The 21,365-nt window shown below is 40.0% G+C and overlaps 1 protein-coding gene across 3 annotated transcripts in view; it reads left to right on the forward strand.

Moving 5' to 3' along the window:
* Positions 1–21,365, forward strand: part of acot7 (acyl-CoA thioesterase 7) — a 67,883-nt gene that overhangs the window by 28,406 nt on the left and 18,112 nt on the right. For all 3 annotated transcript variants that reach the window (XM_016286296.1, XM_016286297.1, XM_016286298.1), the window contains one exon: positions 16,133–16,249. In XM_016286296.1, the coding sequence (XP_016141782.1) occupies positions 16,133–16,249 (117 nt within the window). The remainder of the gene's footprint in view (positions 1–16,132; positions 16,250–21,365) is intronic.

Raw genomic sequence — 21,365 nt, forward strand, 5'->3', positions numbered from 1 at the left:
AGGGCACTTACAGTCAAATATAGCAAACGTATGAAGCAATAAGAGAAACATACAAAATGTGCAGAGTGGGGGTACGCGAGGACTGGAATTGAGAACCGCTGTTCTAGACATGCCAAAAATTTGAGGCTACAGCACAGCAGCTCTTCTTCTTGGTTTTCTCTGGTTAAGTTTAGGTATTGGGTAGGATTAGAAATGTAGAATATTGTCATGCAGAATATGTGCTTTATAAGTACAAATAAACAGCCAATAGGAAATACATCAACTTCGCGCTGTGGATCGCCGGATCGGCTTTCACCGTGGACGAAGCGGAGTCCAGCCCGGGGTCGTCACATGTGGTTGCTGCAAGCCTGCCGGCTGCTCCTTCGTCGAATCCGCCGGCCGCGCCGTTCCTTACTCAAGCCCGTCGTGTGTGACGCTGTGTGTTTTGTTGTGAAAGCAAAACTACTTTGTTTGGCCTTCCAAAAGAAGACACAACTAGAAATCAGTGTTTACAACACTGTTCCAGAACAGTTCAACCCAGTGCAGCACATTTTATGGAGGACTGTTTCCTGATCCTGGAAGGGTAGACTACAATGCCGACTGTTCTGACTCACAGACTGTAAGTAGGTTTTCATATTTAAAGGATTTGCCACTGATGATTCAAACGCGAGTTTTGAGCAGTGTAGAGTAGCGCTTGTTGTTTGTCGTTTCTCTCCGATCACAAATGCGTGAAATCGACGCATTTCAGAAAGGCGGGGCATAGAGGAGAAACAATAATGTTTTTTAAACTTAAACCGCATAAACATATTTCATTACACCAAATACACAAAATAATGTTATTTTTAACAACATCATATGACCACTTTAATAACAGGCATGCTATTATTAGCATGTTAGCATGCAACTAGTTAATAGTGAAAATTGGTCTTAAGTGTTACCAATACTATATACTAAAGTGTTACCAAATATTTGTAATGTGTTAAAATGAAGAAAAAAAAATCACAGTTAACACTTTAATTGTGGCAGTCAAAAAAAATATTACTCACATTTATCGATTTTAATATAGTTCATTAGCATATACTGTTGATACATATCAGTCAGAATTTTGTTGGTTTAGGTGTTTTTTTTTTTTTTGGAATACAGTTCAATCAGTCCTATGAGCAGAGCAGTGCAAGAGAAAATAAAACAACACATTTCCCCCCAAGCTCTCTATCACAGCTGTGTCTGTATGCAAGGACGTTTGGCTTACACACATGCGCACACACTCGCTCTCTGCCTTCACCGTCTGTTTTTCCCCATTGCGCATGATGAAAGCAGACCAAAGCTACTGAATATCCTGAATGGATTTCTAAAGGATCAGAGACAGGCTGTTTATCAGAGGGAAGAGGGAGGTCCTTGGGTTTGCGCCTGACCCTTAGCAACCTCTGTTGCACGACACAAAGCAATATGACAGCTGTGATTTTCCTCTTTGATAGGGAACTGTCCTGTCCCCTCCATCTCATTTCCTTCTTAATAGTATTTATCTCATTCATAACTTGTCTGGCATTCAAATTAATCATTGTACTTTGGTTCAAGATGCAGTTTTCCCTTTTCCTGTGCTGTTAAAAGAACAGTTCATTTAGAATTACAATTATCTGATCTTTATGTTGCTCCAAACCTGTATGCTGTTATTTTATTCCTAAGGAATATAATAAGGAAGATTTTTAAGAATATTCAGGCTGCTTTTTCCATGCAAAAACTGTTCCCTTTCAGTCGGTCACTCCGAGTCACATCAGTGACCGACGGATTTGGATCCGCTTAGAGAGACCAATCCACTTCGAGTGTAAACTAAACGAGCCAAGGCACATTGGCATGCAATGATTGCATCCAGCTGCCGCTGATCACAGCGTGAGCATAAAAAGGCAGTCGGTGCAATGCATACCAGCTTTTCGCTTCGGAGCCGAGCGACAACATCGTTCTGCTCCTACCAAACTACTTCGTGTGTGACGAGTCTAGCGCGCTCTCGGGAGCTTTTTGTGTTGGTGGACGGCGCTTAAGCGGTGGTCGTTTCTGTGTCGAGTGAGTTGCGCATTTCAGGCTGCACTGCCCCCTGTCATGCTGCAAACGGCCGCTTCCCCTGTGTGTCTCAGCACGTAAAAGAGCATTTCCCTAAAAGAGCCAATTTATCTAAAAGAATACAATAAGCGGGTGCGTCTTTGTAAAGATGACGGATCGTCTTTTTAAGATGCCGTTTTACCCGTGCGTTTCTGGATTACCCATTACCTGGCACCGCATTGATGGTCACGATCGCTGCCTCACGTGTCTGGGCATTAAATACGCTTAGGTGGCATTCGCGGGTGAGTCATGTTCCCATTGCGGGAAGATGACCATCTCGGAGCTGTGGGCCAGACTCCATTGCCTCTTCCGCGATCTAATGTTCGTCCTGGCGGCAGCCAGGCGTGGACTACTTCGGGCAGTAGCCCGGGCGGTCTGAGGGTTACAGTGGTGGCAAACCCCTCAGGGAACCAACCCTCGGGGACCATCGCTCCTCTAGCGCTTTGCAACCAGTTGAGCCGTTCAAAGGAATGCACTGGGCCCTCTTCAAAGAGCGTACCAGCGGTATCCTTCGGTGCTCCTCCAAATGACCGGATGTCGATCACTGCATCGGAGGTAGAGCTCTCTGGAGATGAAGATTCAACTGCGCTACCGCCCTCCGGGAGTGTGGCAAGGCCTGAATCGGATCAAGAGATGTTGGCTCTGCTTTCCCTGGCCGCCGAGAGGGTAGGGCTCGAGTGGAAACCTCCACCACGTCCCGGGCCCTCTAGGTTGGACGATTGGTTCTCAGTGCCTTTCTTCCCGGTGGTGCATGAGGAGCTCACCAGGTCATGGACGGCACCTTTTACTGCCGAAAACCGACCTGCTGGTTCCTCCTCCCTCACCACCCTTGACGGTGGTGCAGCTAGGGGGTATACAAGGGTCCCACCGGTGGAGCGATACAATTGTGTCCTAATACTGCCTCTACCCGGCAGGGCGAACTGTGCCTCCCCTCCCGGGTCTGTAGGTACTCGTCTGGCCTGTCCGGCGATGCTTATATATTACTTAATGCCCCTGTGTCCCAGGCCTCTTCGGCGACGCGGTCGAGAGCTTGGCCCAGCAGCTCTCGGCTGCACAGAAGCAGACTGAGGCGGGTCGTCACACCCTGCCCCGGCGGGCAGCTGCTGCCTCCACCCGTCTGCCGGCCGCAGCGTCCCAGCCTGCTCATTCCAGGAGGAGGACTGGAGGAGACAAATTGTTGAATAAAGTTGTCAAATTTTTGTTGTTGTTTTTTTTTCTTTTGCGCAGACTGAGGCGGGTCGTCACCCCCTGCCCCGGCGGGCAGCTGCTGCCTCCACCCGTCTGCCGGCCGCAGCGTCCCAGCCTGCTCATTCCAGGAGGAGGACTGGAGGAGACAAATTGTTGAATAAAGTTGTCAAATTTTTGTTGTTGTTTTTTTTTCTTTTGCGCACAAAAAGTATTCTCGTTGCTTCGTATAATTGTGGTTGAACCCCTGATGTCACATGGATTATTTTACCGATCTCCTTGCTACGTTTCTGGACTTGGGACATTTCAGTTGTGTTGCTGTCTATGCAGGGCCAGACAGCTCTCAGATTCCATCAAAAATATCTTAATTTGTGTTCCGAAGATGAACTAAGGTCTTACGTGTTTGAAACGACATGAGGGTGAGTTATTTTGGGTGAACTAACCCTTTAATATGGATGTGCGCGCTTTGACTACTTTTGGACTGTTGAACAAAAACACCCACCTACTACCATTCTAATGCTTGGAAGAGCCAGGATCATTTTTAATACAACTCCTATTGGATTCGTCAGAAAGAAGAAAGTCATAAACACCTAGGATGTCTTGAGGGTGAGTATGGGCTAATTTTCATTTTTGAGTGAACTAACCCTTTAACAACTACCTTACCTACTATTAAGCAGCAAATTAGGAGTTTTGAGGCAAAAGTTGTAGTTTAAGGGTTTGTTAATAGTGAGAATTGGACCTTAAAATAAAGTGTGACCAAAAAGTCATAACACCAGTAATGTATCCATATGACTTGTGTGCTAGATAAGTCTTCTGAAGTCATACTGTACGATAGCTTTGTGGGAAGAAAAACTTGGAATTTACTGAAAGTCTTCATTTATGTCATAACAAACAAATGCAGATCAAAAAAACAATGCTGAACAATTTCGTTGTCAATGGGATTTGTAAGCTACTGAGAAAAAAATCAAAAATTAAGAATTGGAAATCCAAATTTGAATTGAAATTACTATAGCACACAGGAAGTTGAATTTGAATTGTGGGATTTACTGAAATATAGTTCAGAGAAATTCAACAGGTATTTGAATTTTGGCAAATGAAGTGTTCTTCCACCATTGTACATTAATCTACAGTCTTCTGTAGATAAAAACAAATGGTAACCCTTTATGGTTACACTTTACAATAAAGCTCCATTTGTTAACATTAGTTAGGAAAAGGTGGATGCTGCATTAATTGCGTTAAATATTTGGTCACACTTCATTTTAAGGTCCAATTCTTAATTTCTTAATTCTTATTAATAAACCATTAACTGTGACTTTTACCTCAATGAACTTCTAATGTGCTGCTTATTAATAGTTAGTAAGGTATTTGTTAAGGTATTGGGTAGGATTAGGGATGTAGAATATGGTCTTCCAGAATAAGTACTAATAAACACAAGTTAATAGTGAGAATTGATCCCGATAAAATGTTGTTTGGAACAACATAAAGGTGAAGAAATGATGACAGATTTTTCATTGTGGGTGAGCTGTTCCTGTAAGGACACTTTCTGTGTCATGTATTGCTCAAATAAAGAGAAAATAGTTGATGTTGCTTTAAACAAAACTTTTGAATTAAAAGGTAAGATGGTGAGATGTGCTTGGGTTCCTGAGAGTGAAATGTGGGGGCTGAGAGAAGATTTTAAAAATTCAGAGCTCATATGACTTTGCTATGTGACAGGTTACTATGAATAGCTGTCTTGTGTAGGCATTGCGCGTGGGATCATGTTTTCTCATCTTTTAAAGGTTTGGTAGAATCTGAATCTGTCATCCTACATGGCCACAGTAAACGGATCTCACTGAGACATATCAGAGTCTTCAGCGCTTTACAGTCACATGTTACACGTAGAGGGGTTTGCCTGATAAAAAAAGTTTGGGAATGCCTGCTCTAAATTATGGAAAGATTGAACATTTTATTTAGTGTATTTATAGACCTTATTTGATTGAAAGCACAATTAAAGTGAAATTGGAAAGAACTCATGAAGCGTAGCTAATTAATCAGCACTGTGTTGTAAACTGCACTGTCACAATCAAGCATGCATATTTTAAATGTGAACATAAAACACATTTAAACAACACAAAACAAATCTTTTAAAATATATATATTAAAATATAAAATATCCTTGTGGTTAATTTATAATGGTAAAAATAAGTCAAATATTCACAAAAAAATTCAAACCTCATTCTAACGCTCTTTTTGATCCTTTCTAAGGAGTCAGCTCCTTTAAGGTTTGTCAGTAAACAGCCACTGCTGTGTGCTTGGCTAACATCATTGCATAAGAAAAAGTATGAAAGCCCCCTTGCTGTTGCACACGTTTTGAATACATAACCCGTATAAACCTTTATCTACAGACAAAGCATTGTTAAATTGTTTAATTTGTGATTTGCAGTGTAGTTGCTGTCAAATCCAATACAGTTTGCAGCTTCATCTTTTATCTATAGTTTAACCTTTGCAAACTCTACATTACTGTGCCAAAACTAATGGATCAAAGATCTCTTATATATTAAAAAATAGAGAAATTTTAATTTAGCATTCCATGATCCCTTTTAAATATGATTTGTATATACTAATATAGAAATTAATGAATTAATTAATAATTAAACTTATCATATATACTCGTTTAAAATGCCCCTATTATGGGTAATGAAAGGTTCATATTTTGGTTTTGGGAGTCCCCAACAACAGGTTGACATGCATGCAAGGTCAAAAACACTTTCATTGTCTTATAATATGCATTTATTTTTACCTTACTTGCTCAACGACTCCCAAACAATTCGCTCAATGATTCATTTTTCCAAACCCCTCCTTTGAATGACGCTAATCTGCGGTGATTGGTCCTATTGGTCTCATTTTAATGTAATCATGCCTGTAATGCCTGATAAAGCAGCGTTTGTGAGCGCAGTGCTGCTTTGTGTACAGCGTTACCGGGGAAACAGCTATTTTTACCGCTCTCTAGGTATTTTTACCTAGTGGCAAAGAATGAATTTGCATTTTCATTTAGACCGATGCGAAAAGACAACAAGTGGGCGGGCAATATGCTAATGTTTCATGTTGACGTCAACATGAAACAGCTTGGGATTCGTTTTAAAAACGACTCGTTTCAATGATTCAGAGTCGACTCTTTCTTTTGAGAGACAATAGGTGTACTTTCATATTTAAAACTTTGCAGGATGTTTTAATTCGCTTAGAGCTGTTACACACTGCATGAAAGGTAATTTTCACAAATCCATAATAGGGGTGCTTTAAATGTTTTCCACCTCTTAAAGCAAGATGAAGAGTTAACATTAGTTCATAAGCCAAATCCTTTGATCCCCACAAATGCCATAAGAGTTAAAGTTGTGGTCTAGTGGCTGTTTAGGATCTGCGTTCGCATGGGAGACCATATGAGATCATAGAAAAACACAGACTGCAAGAGCTGCCAGCTGAGTTGCGGGGGCCTGAGCGATGTGTCTTTTGGGAGAGTGTGTATTTGGGGACGAGAGAGTATGTGTGTTAATGGATGGAGATGGAGTGTGTTTGAGGAGAGGAGGCATCGATAAAACTAACAGATGGGTGCATGAATGCATCTGGATTTCCTCCAGCCGAGCTCCAGCAGGAATGATTATAGAGTGCAGACAGGTTGCATCCATCACAGATCAAGTGAGAGTGTGTTTATATCTGTGTGTGTTACTCAGAAATAAAGGCTGTGTGCCAGTATGGCACTGTTGTATCTGTAGTAAGGCAGTGGGAGTTTTGTGTGAGTAAACCCAGCTGAGTCTTTACCAGATATTAAACTACTAAATATGTTAAAGGAATATTCTGGGTTAAATACAGCTGTGGACAGCAACCATTGTATGAATGGAAAATGCCTGAACAGTGATGCGCTTATGCTTAGTGAACAAGCATGCGGCGCAGCGAATTAATGTTTAAAATATGAAAAGTGTTTGCAAGACCACAAACATTAAAAGACTGATGCAAATTGATTACTAAAAAATACTATTGAATTTGCAGTCATCCACCCAGTCAACTTTACAACTCAAATAACGCACATCTATGTGATATGAAAAATATAGTGCATTTAGCATTGATTTGTGGAACAAACACACATAGTTCAGACATCGTTTGTTTACCCTCATGTCATTCCAGTCTCGATTCTCTAATGTTTTTGTGGAACACAAAAGGAAAAACTTCAAAGAATGTTCTCACTTCTCCTATGCCAATTTATAATCTGCAAACTCAAACTAAAAAAAAAGAGAGAGAGAGAATTTTTCACCATAATTTTATAATGTTACACCTTTTTGTGATACCTTTTTGTATCTTGACAGAAGTGGTTATTATGAACTGCCACTCTATGCAAAGAGATGAGTCTGTGAAGACGCTTAAAAAATTCTGCCTTTGTGTTTTATAGAAGAAAAATCAGAGCATATGGGTTTGAAAGGACAAAGTAATAGACTAATAGGTCAACTAATGACTCTTTGTGTCCAGGTTACACTTTATTTGATAGTCACCATTAAACATTCTGTTGACTATAAGTAAATTTGCAACTACATGTCAACTAGCAGTCATTAGTATTATTAGACTGTCTGCTTAATATCTGCTAACACTTTATTTTGATGATCCTCCAAGAGACATTATGACTATAAGTAACTTTGCAAGACATGTTAGCTTATTCAGCAGCACTTTCCATTTGTTAACATTTGTTAACTACATTAGTTAACATTAACAATGAAAAATACTACCTGAAGTGTTTATTCATCTTAGTTAATGTTGATTCCAATAATTATCATCAAAAGTTGGGTAACACCCAACTTGGTATAGGGACCAGTTCTTACTATTAACTAGTTGCTTATTAGCATGCATTAATAACATTTTGACCACCATTAGTACTCATAAAGCACATATTCTGCATGACTATATTCTACATCCCTAATCCTAGCCAATACCTAAACTTAACACCTACCTTACTAGCTATTAATAAGCAGACAATTAGGAGTTTATTGAGGCAAAAGTTGTAGTTAATGGTTTGTTAGCGACAATTGGGCCTTATAGTGTGACCAAAAGTTGTATCTGTGTTTATATAGTTTGTCATTTAATGAACCTGATCTAACATGGACTTGAATATTAACATGAACATTAAATTAACAAATGGAATCTTATTGTAAAGTGTTACCGCTTATTCCACTAATCTTAATCAAACAGTCTACTAATGCTGTGCTAAGACTCTAGTGAGAGTTAGCTAACATGTAGATGAAATGGTCAATCAAAATAAAGTGTGACTGTCTCCCATTTAAAGGAGTAATTTTTTGTAAGTAAGAGTTTTTGCTAGGTTTTACAGGAGGTATTCAACATCCACAAGTGAATCACTATGACCCACAAAGGATTTAAATGAAGTAAAGCTGTTGATGCAAGCTGTCGTGCTAACTAGCAGCTGGAAATACCCACAGTGTACAAATATACAGGAAATATTTTTCTCTTTTGAGCATGTGCGAAAATATCCCACAACCTGTTTCTATGGTAACACTTCATTACAAAGCCATTTTTATTTATTAATTTTTTTTATTTTACCATTATGATTAAAATAAAAAGAGAGAGGGTGCTGTACTCTGAAGTAAAGAGATAGTTGAGTTTGCTGTTGGTACAATTGTTTTTGTAAGTAGACCTAAAATTGTTTGAAATGTAGTGGAGAGAAAGACAAAAGCAGAGCATCTAGAGTACTAAACTGAAGAGGAATATTTCATCATCTATCATGGTGGCTCTAGGCTCAGCCTGTTCAGAGGAAAAATATTGGGTAATCGTCACAAGAAATCTAATAATTGAAGCACTTGCTAACAGCAAAGACTCCTCTGGGATTGGCTTTCTAATTGCTGTTTTTCCATTGAGCGCCCAGTTCTCCTTCTCAGATCTGGAGCCCAAGAAACTTACATCATTCTTTGACTGCACAGTTAAAGCACCCTTAGGTTTGCTTGCCATTATGGTCATTTGCATACAGGCAAATATTCAGTTTTGCAAGCATCTTTCTGACTGAAAAGACTGCAGTCTTGCTGATGTTGAACCATTGTCAAGTTTCTTTCTTTGTTTAAAAAAAAGTAGCAAACTACATAATTATGTGTAGTTAGGATATCAAAATAAAAAGACACATTGTGTATTAAAAAGAAGGAAAAAAGTTTTTTTTATGTCAAATTAGACATGCCAACATAATATAGCCAGGCAATATTAACTGAGGTCACATTGTTGCTTATTCATTTATCAAATTGTAAATTTTCCTGTATAGTCCATATATTAGTAATTTAGCAGATTGTAGACCATGGGCCAGACTATCAGCTTGCGCCAACGCAAACCCTTATTTGGTGTTAAAAAAACTACTGTCAGGATTTACTAAGACACGCAGTGGGAAATTAGCGCTGAAAAGACAGTTATTTCTGCGACTCACCTTATTGAATATGCATTTGCAGGAGTTTCCCTTTTGATCTGTAAATGTATAGAAGGAGTGTATTCAAATGAATCACACAACGCGATTTACTAAGATTTGCGCTCGTCAATTCACTGGTATTTGCTGCATTATTTAACGCCCCAAAAAAGCATGTCTTAAAGCAGGATTGTGCTGGTCATTATGGAAATGAGATGTTGTGTCTGTGTTCTTCAATGTTGCGCATTGTCAGTAAATCACCCACAGAATTTTCCCTCCCATCTGTGCTTTTATGGAATTGCACTCTAGCGCTAATTTGCGCTAATTGGACCTATTTAATTACTGATAATATGAATAAATGGCAGTGTTTTCTTTCTTTATATATGTATGTACCTTTTTATTAGCGTACAGTAGATGTGTGTTGTGTTGGCACTTATTGTCCAATGTAAAATCTGGATCCTGTTGCGAAACCGGTGGTTCAGAAATTCTGAATTACTCAATTTCAGTCTGAAGACAGACATACTAAGACATTTGCCATATTATTGACTGTGCCACCAGGCTTAGATGTATTTGTCTATGCAAATCAGGCGATAGAAATCATTCTGACTGACAATTATGGAGGCATATAAATAACTCCACAGGTTTCAAATGTCGCTTCCATAATTCAACTGCAGTGGCAAAAACTCTCTGCCCATCATCGGAATTGCACTCTAGCGCTAATTTGCGCTAATTGGACCTATTTAATTACTGATAATATGAATAAATGGCAGTGTTTTCTTTCTTTATATATTTATGTACCTTTTTATTAGCGTACAGTAGATGTGTGTTGTGTTGGCACTTATTGTCCAATGTAAAATCTGGATCCTGTTGCGAAACCGGTGGTTCGGAAATTCTGAATTACTCAATTTCAGTCTGAAGACAGACATACTAAGACATTTGCCATATTATTGACTGTGCCACCAGGCTTAGATGTATTTGTCTATGCAAATCAGGCGATAGAAATCATTCTGACTGACAATTATGGAGGCATATAAATAACTCCACAGGTTTCAAATGTCGCTTCCATAATTCAACTGCAGTGGCAAAAACTCTCTGCCCATCATGAGAGTGAGTCAGCTTGACTTTCATTTCACCTTACCAAAGGCAGATGGAGACGAATAGAGAGAGCTTTCATGAATTTAAATAACTGTAATGCACAGTCGCACAGTTCTTAATACTGAGTTATTATCCTTATGACACTGAAAAAAAATGAAATTCTTGTATTTATGTTTATTCCTGGATAATTTTTTTTCTTTTTTGCTTTTCTTGGATTTATTTTTGCCTGATGTACTAGACTGTACGAAAACAACAGAATCGAGCAAAGCTATTAATTCTTGAAAGAAACAAACACTTATGACACAAGTTCATTCTTTGCCCTACAGTTATTATCCTATTCATTCGCTAGCGTATATGTTCACTCATAAGCCACGTATCGTGTTTTTGCACTTATCAAATGTCTCTGTGCGCGCCACAGAAAATGCATCTTAATACTAGGCCCTAAGGTGATTTGAGGCAACCTGCATATATTGTAGAGTGGATGCTGATAGCTCAGAATGTTATGCCAGTGGGCTGGTATCCCCAGCAGGATTTTTAGCTAACTTAGCAAGACCAGGTTCACTAGAAAGACCATGCTTGTTCACTAGAAAGACCAAGTTTTGCTGGTCAAGAGCATATACTGTACCAGTAAACCATCTAGATCAGTTTAAACCAGTGAATGATCATACAATGGACTACACACCTGTTAAAATTAAACCTTTTTAAGATGAAAATTTATTTTACTTGGATTAATTGTTTACATCTGATAAAAGTTGAAATTTTAATAGGGGTCTTGTAGACTTTTTATATCCACTATAGATTTGTGTCAGATGAAAAAAACAAACATGAATAGTTTGTAACTTAGGGTAGACAAGGTTGACAGTGTTAAACCACACTTGGATCAGGTGTGAAAGCTTGCAAAAGGAGACTCTTGCCTGACAAAAAAAAGTTCAAAATGGCCCCTTTTATGACACTTGTGCAAAACCTCAGCAGCCATTTCATGCTTCTCCCATATTTTTACACCACTGCACATCCAGAGATGACGCTTTCTCACTAGCTGAGATTTGTGAAGAAGCTTTGCCACAAATTGTCAAGAGAGTTTTTGTGGTGGAGTGCGCTTTCAGTGCCATGTGTAAATTGAGGGAATCTCACTTGGAGATGAGAGTCCCCAGGGTCCATCGCTAAAACCAGCTCATACAGTGATCCAGAGTATTCAAGTCTCTGCCTGTTTGGTGTCAAGGGAGCTTACAAAACATGCACTGGTGCTGTGAATTGCACGTCATCTTGGTATAGAAATATTCCAAGGAGTGTCATTCTGTTCTATATCTGTGCTATCTGCTGACCCTCTGCTAAATTAATCTTCTTAACACTGAGCTTACAATACTTAACTCTCTCAGTTTTCTACTGTATAGGGTTATAATGCTTTGATGAAAATATTTTTTTACAACAATATTAGTTATGTCAACAATTTTTTCCTGATCTGATTGATTGTCATTGATCTAAAGTCCTTACAATGATCTAAGGGTCATTACAAAGGTCATTCTAAGGAAACATTTGTGTGCTGTTCCCATGATATACTACTGACATACATAAAATACTTAAGTCACATTATTTGATACATTTTATGTTTAGCATGACATAATTTTTTTTTTTTAAAAGTCCACATAGTACACTGAACTCTTTATTCCAAAAAAGCAATGGAAATCATGTTTTCAATGATGTGACCCCTTTATCCCTCAGGTCCTGGAACAATGGAAATGGTCATTAAAGGCCTTTATATCACATACAGTCTGCTTCCATTCATCTCTGTTCAGATGATTTACCTCAGGCCAGATATTTTTCAAAGCTTGGCAGCAGCAGTATCTTCCATATATTTTCCGAGTTAGTGGCTGTATTTAGCAATCTTACACCTAGTGACTTCCATAAGCGGACTGTTCATACCATTACAGCTTCTCAGCAGTTAGTAAAATATTAGCTCAGCGATTTTATTAGGCATGTTGGTTGATACATTATAGAATTTAGCAAAATTCTAAGGCAGCACTGCATGTATTTTTGAGGAAAAGACAATCTCACAATACTTTGCAACAGTCAGATTTATTTATTTTATTATGTTCATTATTTTTTTAGCATGTTTGAACATTTGGGGTGAATAACTATGCAATACTTGAATAACCATAAAAACTGGTGTAACTCGAATCACCATATATTTTGTTGAAAATTATTAAAACATTATATTGTATATTCAGTGCAAGATACATCATCGACTTCAAAGCAACAGTTCACGCAAAAATTAGAATTCTGGCATTATTTGCTCTCATCTAGAAATTCTGTAGAGTCTTCACACAAAGGGATAAAATTATAGAATTTTAATTGACAATCCTCCCTCTTCATTGCAGCTCTCAAATGTTATTCACCACAATCCACATTCAGACTTGCATGTCACCTTCCTGTACAGCACTTGGAAGAAGTGTTGTGCAATGGTGCGTCAACAAGCCATTTTTGAATCTGAATGCAACCTAAATGATATTTCAGAGCTACAGCCAATTAGACGATTATGAAAGAATAACAATTTATCAACTTATCTATGTTTCTCACACAAACCTATTGCAATGGGTTTGAACAGTGAAATAGTGAAATTTCCAAGTCATACAGATATGGTGATTCAGAACAAGGGGTCTGATTCTCCTGAGACTGATGGTAACCTGTTCTGCCAGAGAGATGTATAATTCATGAAGCACTGAACTTTGTTCTAGCCGCGTGCTATGCAATTGATATTATTATTGTTACAGTGTTTACTAAGCAGTAATCATGCTGCATCATTTGAGCTTTAATGTAATTTTCTGTCATATTGTCACGCCCCTGGACTCTATCTGTATGTTTTTCCTCCCCCACATGCTCCATGACCCAGTTTTCTCCCATGTTAATTGTTTAATTAGTTCCAGGTGTTTCTCGTCATCCCCTCCTCTAGTCCTGTTTATTTAAAGTAAGTCCTATTCAGTGTTCCGTTGGTATTGAATGTCGTCTCCCCACTACATGTGTGTTCCTGGTTCCTTTGACGTCAAATAAAGTCTGTTCGTTGGAAGTTTACTCCTCGTCTCCTCGTTCCTCGCTCCGTGCTCCTCACAGAAGCAGTACGTGATAGGATACCGGACCAAAACAGTAACCTCCGTGTCTTCCCTCCGTTTTTGTTTTCCGTGTTTTACCCAGTGTTTTTTGTTTCTGTTGTGCCCTTATGAATCCCCTCGCACTGAATACCTCCTCCTCCTGCTGGAGCAGGGGGAAAAATCGCTTGAGGGACACACCAGACTGTTCCTGGTCCTCGCCAACCTCTCCACCTACCCGGTCGACGCGCTCTATGCGTTCTATGATGCCCGTTTAAACTCCACGTACAGAGCGCCGTCATCCGAGGAAGGCCCTTGAGCGAATTTCACCTGAGTGGAAACTGGCGAGACACTGGCGAGTGCCACCCCGGACCCAGTACCCAGCCCACCATCTCCCCACAGCGTGGAGCGCATGCCCAAGCCCACCGCTGATGGAGAGCCCGAGCTCGCTGTAGCCGATGAGCCATTGCCGCATGGAGCGACAGAGCAACGGATCGCCACGGAGCCGGAGCTGCAAGTGACGTCAGTCAGGGTGCGAGAGCTGGCAACAGAGCCCGCCACGAGGGAGAATGCCGCGGACAGAGAGAGAGAGTGGAAGGGGACCTTATAGACTGGGAAACAGTCGACTTACCCCCTCTCCTCCTTCCTTCCTCATAGCCCTTTGTCAGCCCAGTTGCCACGTTCAGCCCTGTCTCCGAGTGTAACCCTGAGAGGGCTCTAGTCCCCGAGTTTATCCCAGAGAGGGCTCCAGTTCCTGAGTTTAGCCCAGAGAAAGTTTCTGTTCCCATGTCTAGCCCAGAGAAAGTTCTTGTTCCTAGGTCTAGCCCAGAGAAGGCTCCTGTTCCCACGTCCAGCCCTGAGAGGGCTTCTGGTCCCAAGTTAAGCCCGGAGGCTCACAAATTTCTGCCCACCCACCCGCTGTCGTCTGGCAGCCCCTCTGATCGCCCTCAGACCACCATCAGCATGGTGCGAGCTCCGCGGGACTGCCATCCTCCAGCGTCACTGGAGCTGGAGTATCCCTTGACTCTGCCTCCAGCCTCTAAGCCCCAGACTCCGCCTCGGCCCATGGACCCGTCAGCTCCACCATGGCTCCTAGCTCTCTCCTCTCTGCCGTGGTCCGACAGTCCACTAGCTCCGCCGGGCTCCCTCGTCCCTTCGGCTCCACCTTGGTCTGGCGTCGACCATCCTTCGCCTCGGGACTCCACTCCGTCTGCACCTCGTTCCTTCGCCCCTCCGGCTCCGTCAGGCTCCTTCATCCCTTCGGCTCCTCCTCAGTCCTCTGTCGCTCCGGCTCAACCGCTGCCTTTCGGATCCACGCCTCCGCATCAGTCGGCAGGGATCCTCCCTCTCGCCTTGGCTCATTGGCTCTCCGTCTCCGCCTCGGGCTCCTCCGCCACCTGCTCCGCCGACATTGGTCGGCCCCCTGGAGTCGGCGGCCATTCCTCCTCCATGGCTCCTCCCTCCATCGGCTTCACCGTGGGTCGCAATCATGGCTGTGGCCTGGGTCCTGCTTGGCCCCTCCTGCTCCAAGTCCTTCCTGTCGCCTCCCTGGCTCCTCCCTCCATCGTCACCTCCCTGGACTCTGTCTGCCGGCCCCCTCCCGGGAGTCTGTCCTCCTGCCGAGCCTCCTCCCATGTTCCCACCCGTCCCCCCCATTGTTCTACGGTGCGAGGACGCACCTTCCGGGAGGGGGATTATATGTCACACCCCTGGACTCTATCTGTGTGTTTTTCCTCCCCCACGTGTGCTCCATGACCCAGTTTTCTCCCATGTTAATTGTTTCATTAGTTCCAGGTCTTTCCCGTCATCCCCTCCTCTAGTCCTATGTATTTAAAGTGAGTCCTATTCAGTGTTCCGTTGTCTGTTATTGAATGTCGTCTCTCCCCGCTACGTGTGTGTTCCTGGTTCCTTTGATGTCAAATGAAGCCTGTTCGTTGGAAGTTTACTCCTCGTTCCTCGCTCCGGTACGTTACACATATGACATCAGGTTTTGCATTTCACTGCCAAATGGGTATTTATTTGGGAAGATAGCAATGCCATATCAGCCAAAACAGCACTGATAATGAAGGATGGTAATGAAATGGTTATATACGCACCGTCAGCAGGAGATCACGACTCTTATTATCACAAGTTCCTTTGCATATTCTTTCAGAAGGACAAACAGTTTATGACTTCTGAATGGTTTTTACTCTGATGCTTCAGGGTAAATTTGACTGATATAAATATTCTCAGTCTGATTGTAAGTCAGTTAGTAAATTGCCCTGATATCTGTCATCCTCAGGTGTGACCATGAAGCTGATGGATGAGGTGGCAGGGATTGTTGCTGCTCGTCATTGCAAGACCAACATTGTGACCGCATCTGTGGACGCCATTAACTTCCATCGCAAGATCAAGAAAGGTAATTAAAAAATACATGTGTTGCCTCTTTTACATTGTAGCATAGAGAATATTGTTGGTACGTGGTTTCTGATTCTCACAGAAATCTCACAGACATCTGATTTCCTTTATGATTGGAAAGCTAAACTTAGTTCATGTCATTTCCAAAAAATGGAGTTCAGTTGTGAAGTTAAAGATAGACTGTGGACAGCCTTTAAGAAACTTGGGTTGTAAACAGGTTTGTGGGAAATTGCATACATGATGTATTGCTTAATACTAGTGTAGTTTGCCAAACATAAGGTCTGTATTGTCATCTGATAGTTCACTGGACCACAAAGCAATTTTAGTGATTTATTCTGAGTTCTTGTTTTGTAAAAGATAGGCAGTTGAAAGATATAACATTATTTATTATACTGCGGCACATTACTCTGTTAGAATGTGTTGCATCCCAGATTGGATCTGGGATATACAGTACATACTGTATACACACACACAGAATTGATTGAGATCAGTTACCATTTTTTACAAAGCTGTATTCACAAACCTTTTAAACATATTATATACTGAGCAAACTCTGATGCAGTGTATATTATTTGCTGATGCAGTGTATTTTATTATAAGAATTCATTATTTAATTATTAGTCATTATTTCAACCAAAAATGATCTGTTTTTCATATATTGTGTCTTTCAAAACCCAAGCTCTTCTCTGGAGCACAAGAGTGCACTTGGTGCACTTTCCAAGAAGTCAGAAATTCTGTCTTTCTGAACGTAGCATTAAAACAGTCTATCTGCAATACAGCATCCAGGATTCTTAGTTGTTGTTGTTGATGATGATTTAGAAGAACATTTGTTTGTCATGTTATCATACTGTAAATACAGTGCTTGTATTGTACTTTATGTAACAAAGAATGGAAGAAAACAACAGCCTCATTGATATTCAGTGTATATACAATGGATGACACTGTGACTGTGCATAATTTGACCGAAGCAGAGACTTTTCATCCTTCCACTAAAATAAACTGAGAGCTTGAGAACGCATGAAGCCTTGAGGTTTACTATTCTTTCATATTAAATGACTGAGCAAAAATGTATTATTAATTCCATGAATTATTATGCTTATTACTTTCTCCATTCATTCATTACTCATCTGACTCGTTCATGTTTGCATACTCTAAAACATTTTCATGTGCTAATACTATGGGACTTGACAAACAAACCCATGCTCTATTATAGTTGTGTGTAAATAAACAAAAGGCATATTCTTTTTAGTGTGTTCTAAAACCTTGCTCGTAATCACTCGGTAAAGCTTTCAGGAGTTTGAATTATTCAGTTTTCTCGGGCTTATTTCAGCGGCAGTGACTGTGGTTGGGTCTTAACTTTTCGGCGTTCATTTCTACATCAGTAGCATCACCAAACAGAATTGCAACAGTAATAAAAATGTCTGCAGTTGGCAGGGCAAACAAATAGTCCCAAAGTAATCTCTGCCGGGCTAGTCAAATGTGCAGTCAGAAAGAGCAATGATCTCGTGCCACACAGTCTGCTTAGTGCTCTGGAAGAGGAAATGGGTGGGTAAATGTGAAGTAAATGTGTGTAAATGTGCAGTAACAGCAGTCTTACCTGTTGATGGTTTATTGGTAACACTGCGGCATGTCTAAAGGATTAGTTCACTCAAAAAGGTATTTATTTAATCCACATATCTTTCCAAACCATTATTGTGTTGTTTTTCTATTAATTTTCCCAAAACAAATGCCTCACAAAAAAAAGAATTCTACAAAAACAATTTGGAAAGATTTTAGATTAGGGAATACATATTCACCATTAACTGAGAGTTTTCTCTCAATAAACACCCAATCTGCTGCTTATTACTAGTTAGTAGGGTAGTTGTTAAGTTTATGGGGTAGGGCTAAGGGATCTAAAATATGGCCATGCAGAATAAGGCATTAATATGTGCTTTATAAGTGCTAATAAACAGCCAATATGCTAGTAATTTGCATGCTGTTGACTGTCTATGGTGATGCACAGGGATGATTCTCTCCAGATGTCCTAGTTGCTGTATTTTAAACATAAGCATCCCTTTCTGCAATCAGTGAACTCAAGTTAGGTCAAACTTTAATGGTTGGATGGCTTTAATTGCTGTAATGGCTAGGTCAACTTTGTGGCATGCTTTAAACTAGTATTTCGCCGTTCCCGGCACCCAATGTCATAAGTGGGATTATTCATAATATACGCAGCCGCTCTGTACTGAGACAGCCACATGCAAGCGTTTTACATTCTCTGGTAAAAACAAAGCATGTAATTAAAAATCCCAGATTTTCCCTCTGGTATCTGACATTACGAACTCCACTGTATATAGTGAATAAAAAATAACAGTTCACTAAGGGAGCTACACGACAAGTGTTTTACATCATAGCATTGTGGATTTTATCACAGCTAAATGCTCTGTTGATTATATCCACTGATGAGGATGTCAGAACACACTTCTTTTCATCAGGAGGTTAATCAGCTACAGTTAGTATTGCTGATGCTGATCATTTGTATTTTGGTATTTATTATCATTACACTGACTACAAAACAAGCAAACAAAAAGTAATTGCACTCAGTTTTATTTTTTATACTTTTGACAAATACCTGTAAATTATGAGACTTTTATATTCACTGTACCTCCTTCCTGATTTCCTCTTTTATTGCATCTTTTTCTCTCTCAGTGGTTTTATAGGTTCAAATAAAATATTTTATAATGGGCAAGGACTTATGAGCAATGACTGCCAGTGAAAAGGCCCCCATTGATTTGTCTTGAAAGTAAGAAATCAACATACTTTGGTTGGTTATTTAAGAGACTAAACACAGACCAGCTTTTCGATTGCCACACTACACCTAGATGTATATTAACTTATTTATTTATTAGTTGGTTTGTTTGTATGTTTGCTTATTCAAGGTGACATGACTGTATGTAAACTACTAAGAAATAACCAAATAAATAATAACATAATACATTTTTAATTGCTCACTTTCCCTTTGTTCAATATGTATTTATTTATTTGCTCGCTTGCTTTCTTGCTTGCAACTATTCTGTATTATGCTCTCAATCAAGATTTAAAGGAACACACAGGTTCAAATATCTATGCTCTGTTGTATCATAATTCAAACTTAGGGGCTTTACAAATAACAAACCTTTTTTCTCTCTCTCTCCTCTAGTGTTATCCCTTGAAATTATTGAGAAACTTTACTAAAAATAAATCTTATCTAAAAGTAAAACTTAAATAATTCTCAACTCCATGACTAACACAAATTAGGAGAAAAATACAGTAAAACTAAGGAAAACAGAAAAAAAAACAGGAAATGCAATGAGCGCAGTCTCCCCTTGGTGTGTTATTGTAAGAAACAGAGCTATTTGTTGTTTAATAACATATACTGTACTTAACAAGTTAGACCACCACCCAATGTAAGGTTTGTGCCAAATTTGAGATTCTGGGCCAGAATAGAAACATTGAATACTCAAAACCCAGAAATTTTAATAGATTATACAGTCAGGTCCATATATATTTTGTACACAGGCACAATTTTTATTATTTTAGCTACTGACCAAAACATATTCAAGTTTAGGTTTGCAAAGGGGTGGACAATTTGCGGTAAATTTCCGGAAAGTTTCCAAAAATCCCTGAAATATTTCCGAAATTTACTGGAAATTTTCCAGCTTTTTGCAACCCTATTCAAGTTACATTTATATAATGAATATGAGCTTAAAGTGCACGCTCTGAGCTTTAATTTGAGGGTATTCTCATCAAAATTTGGAGGAAAGGTTTAGGAACTACAGCTCTTTAAAGGGGTCATATGATGTTGCTAAAAATAACATTATTTTGTGTATTTGGTGTAATGAAATGTTTATGCGGATTAAGGTTCAAAAAACACATTATTTTCCACATCCTGTACATTATTGTTTCTCCTCTATGCCCTGCCTTTCTGAAACGCGTCGATTTTTACAAAGCTCATCGGTCTGAAAAGCGAGGTGTGCTGTGATTGTTCGAATACCTCAAGCGTGTGGCAGAAATGTTACGCCCCTTACCATACTGTGATGCCCTGTCAGGCCGGAGCGACGAGACAAAAATATTAAAACCCGTTATAAACGAGGCATTTGTTGCATCCAGTGGGGACATAATTACGGATTATAATGACTTATACTGTCTATAAGACTTATACGCGCCGCATAAACATAAAACCATGTCTGCATTTGTGATGGGAGAAATGACAAACAACAAGCCCTACTCTACACTGCTCAAAACTCGTGTTTGAATCGTCAGTGCCAAATCCTTTAAATATGAAAAACATACTTACAGTCTGTGAGTAAGAACAGCCGGCATTGGTAGTCTACTCTACCAGGATCAGGAAACAGTCCTCCATAAAATGTGCTGCACACATCTGAATATTTGGGTTGAACTGTTCTGGAACAGTGTTGTAAATACAACTTAACCACTGATTTCTAGTCGTGTCCTCTTTTGGAAGGCCAAACAAAGTAGTTTTGCTTTCACAACGAAACCAAATGAGCTGTCCATACAAGTGAAACAGACAATTGTTAGGCTTCGAAATCAAAACAAATCCATCAGAGAGATAGCAGGAACATTAGAAGTGGCCAAATCAACAGTCTGGTACAATCTGAGAAAAAAGAACACACTGGTGAGCTCAGAAACATAAAAAGGCCTGAATGTCCACGAAGAACAACAGTGGTGGATGATCGGAGGATCCTCTCCATGGTAAAGAAAAACCCCTTCACAACATCCAGCCAAAAGAAGAACACTCTCCAGGAGGTAGACGTGTCACTGTCAAAGTCTACAATTAAGAGGAGACTTCACCAGAGCAGATACAGAGGCTTCACCACAAGGTGCAAACAAGACCATATTAGACTTTGCCAAAAAACATCTAAAAAAGCCAGACCACTTCTGGAAAAGCGGCTGAAATTAAGATCAACCTGTACTAGAATGACGGGAAGAAAGAAGTATGGAGAAGGCTTGGAGCAGCTCATGATCAAAGCATACAACATCATCTGTGAAACATGGTGGATCAGTGTGATGCATGAGCATGCATGGCTTCAGTGGCACTGGGTTACTGGTATTTAGTGATTATGAGACAGAAGACAGTAGCA

The sequence above is a fragment of the Sinocyclocheilus grahami genome, unplaced genomic scaffold (genome assembly GCF_001515645.1).
Source record: "Sinocyclocheilus grahami isolate Dianchi unplaced genomic scaffold, SAMN03320097.WGS_v1.1 scaffold208.1, whole genome shotgun sequence".
Taxonomy (NCBI): domain Eukaryota; kingdom Metazoa; phylum Chordata; class Actinopteri; order Cypriniformes; family Cyprinidae; genus Sinocyclocheilus; species Sinocyclocheilus grahami.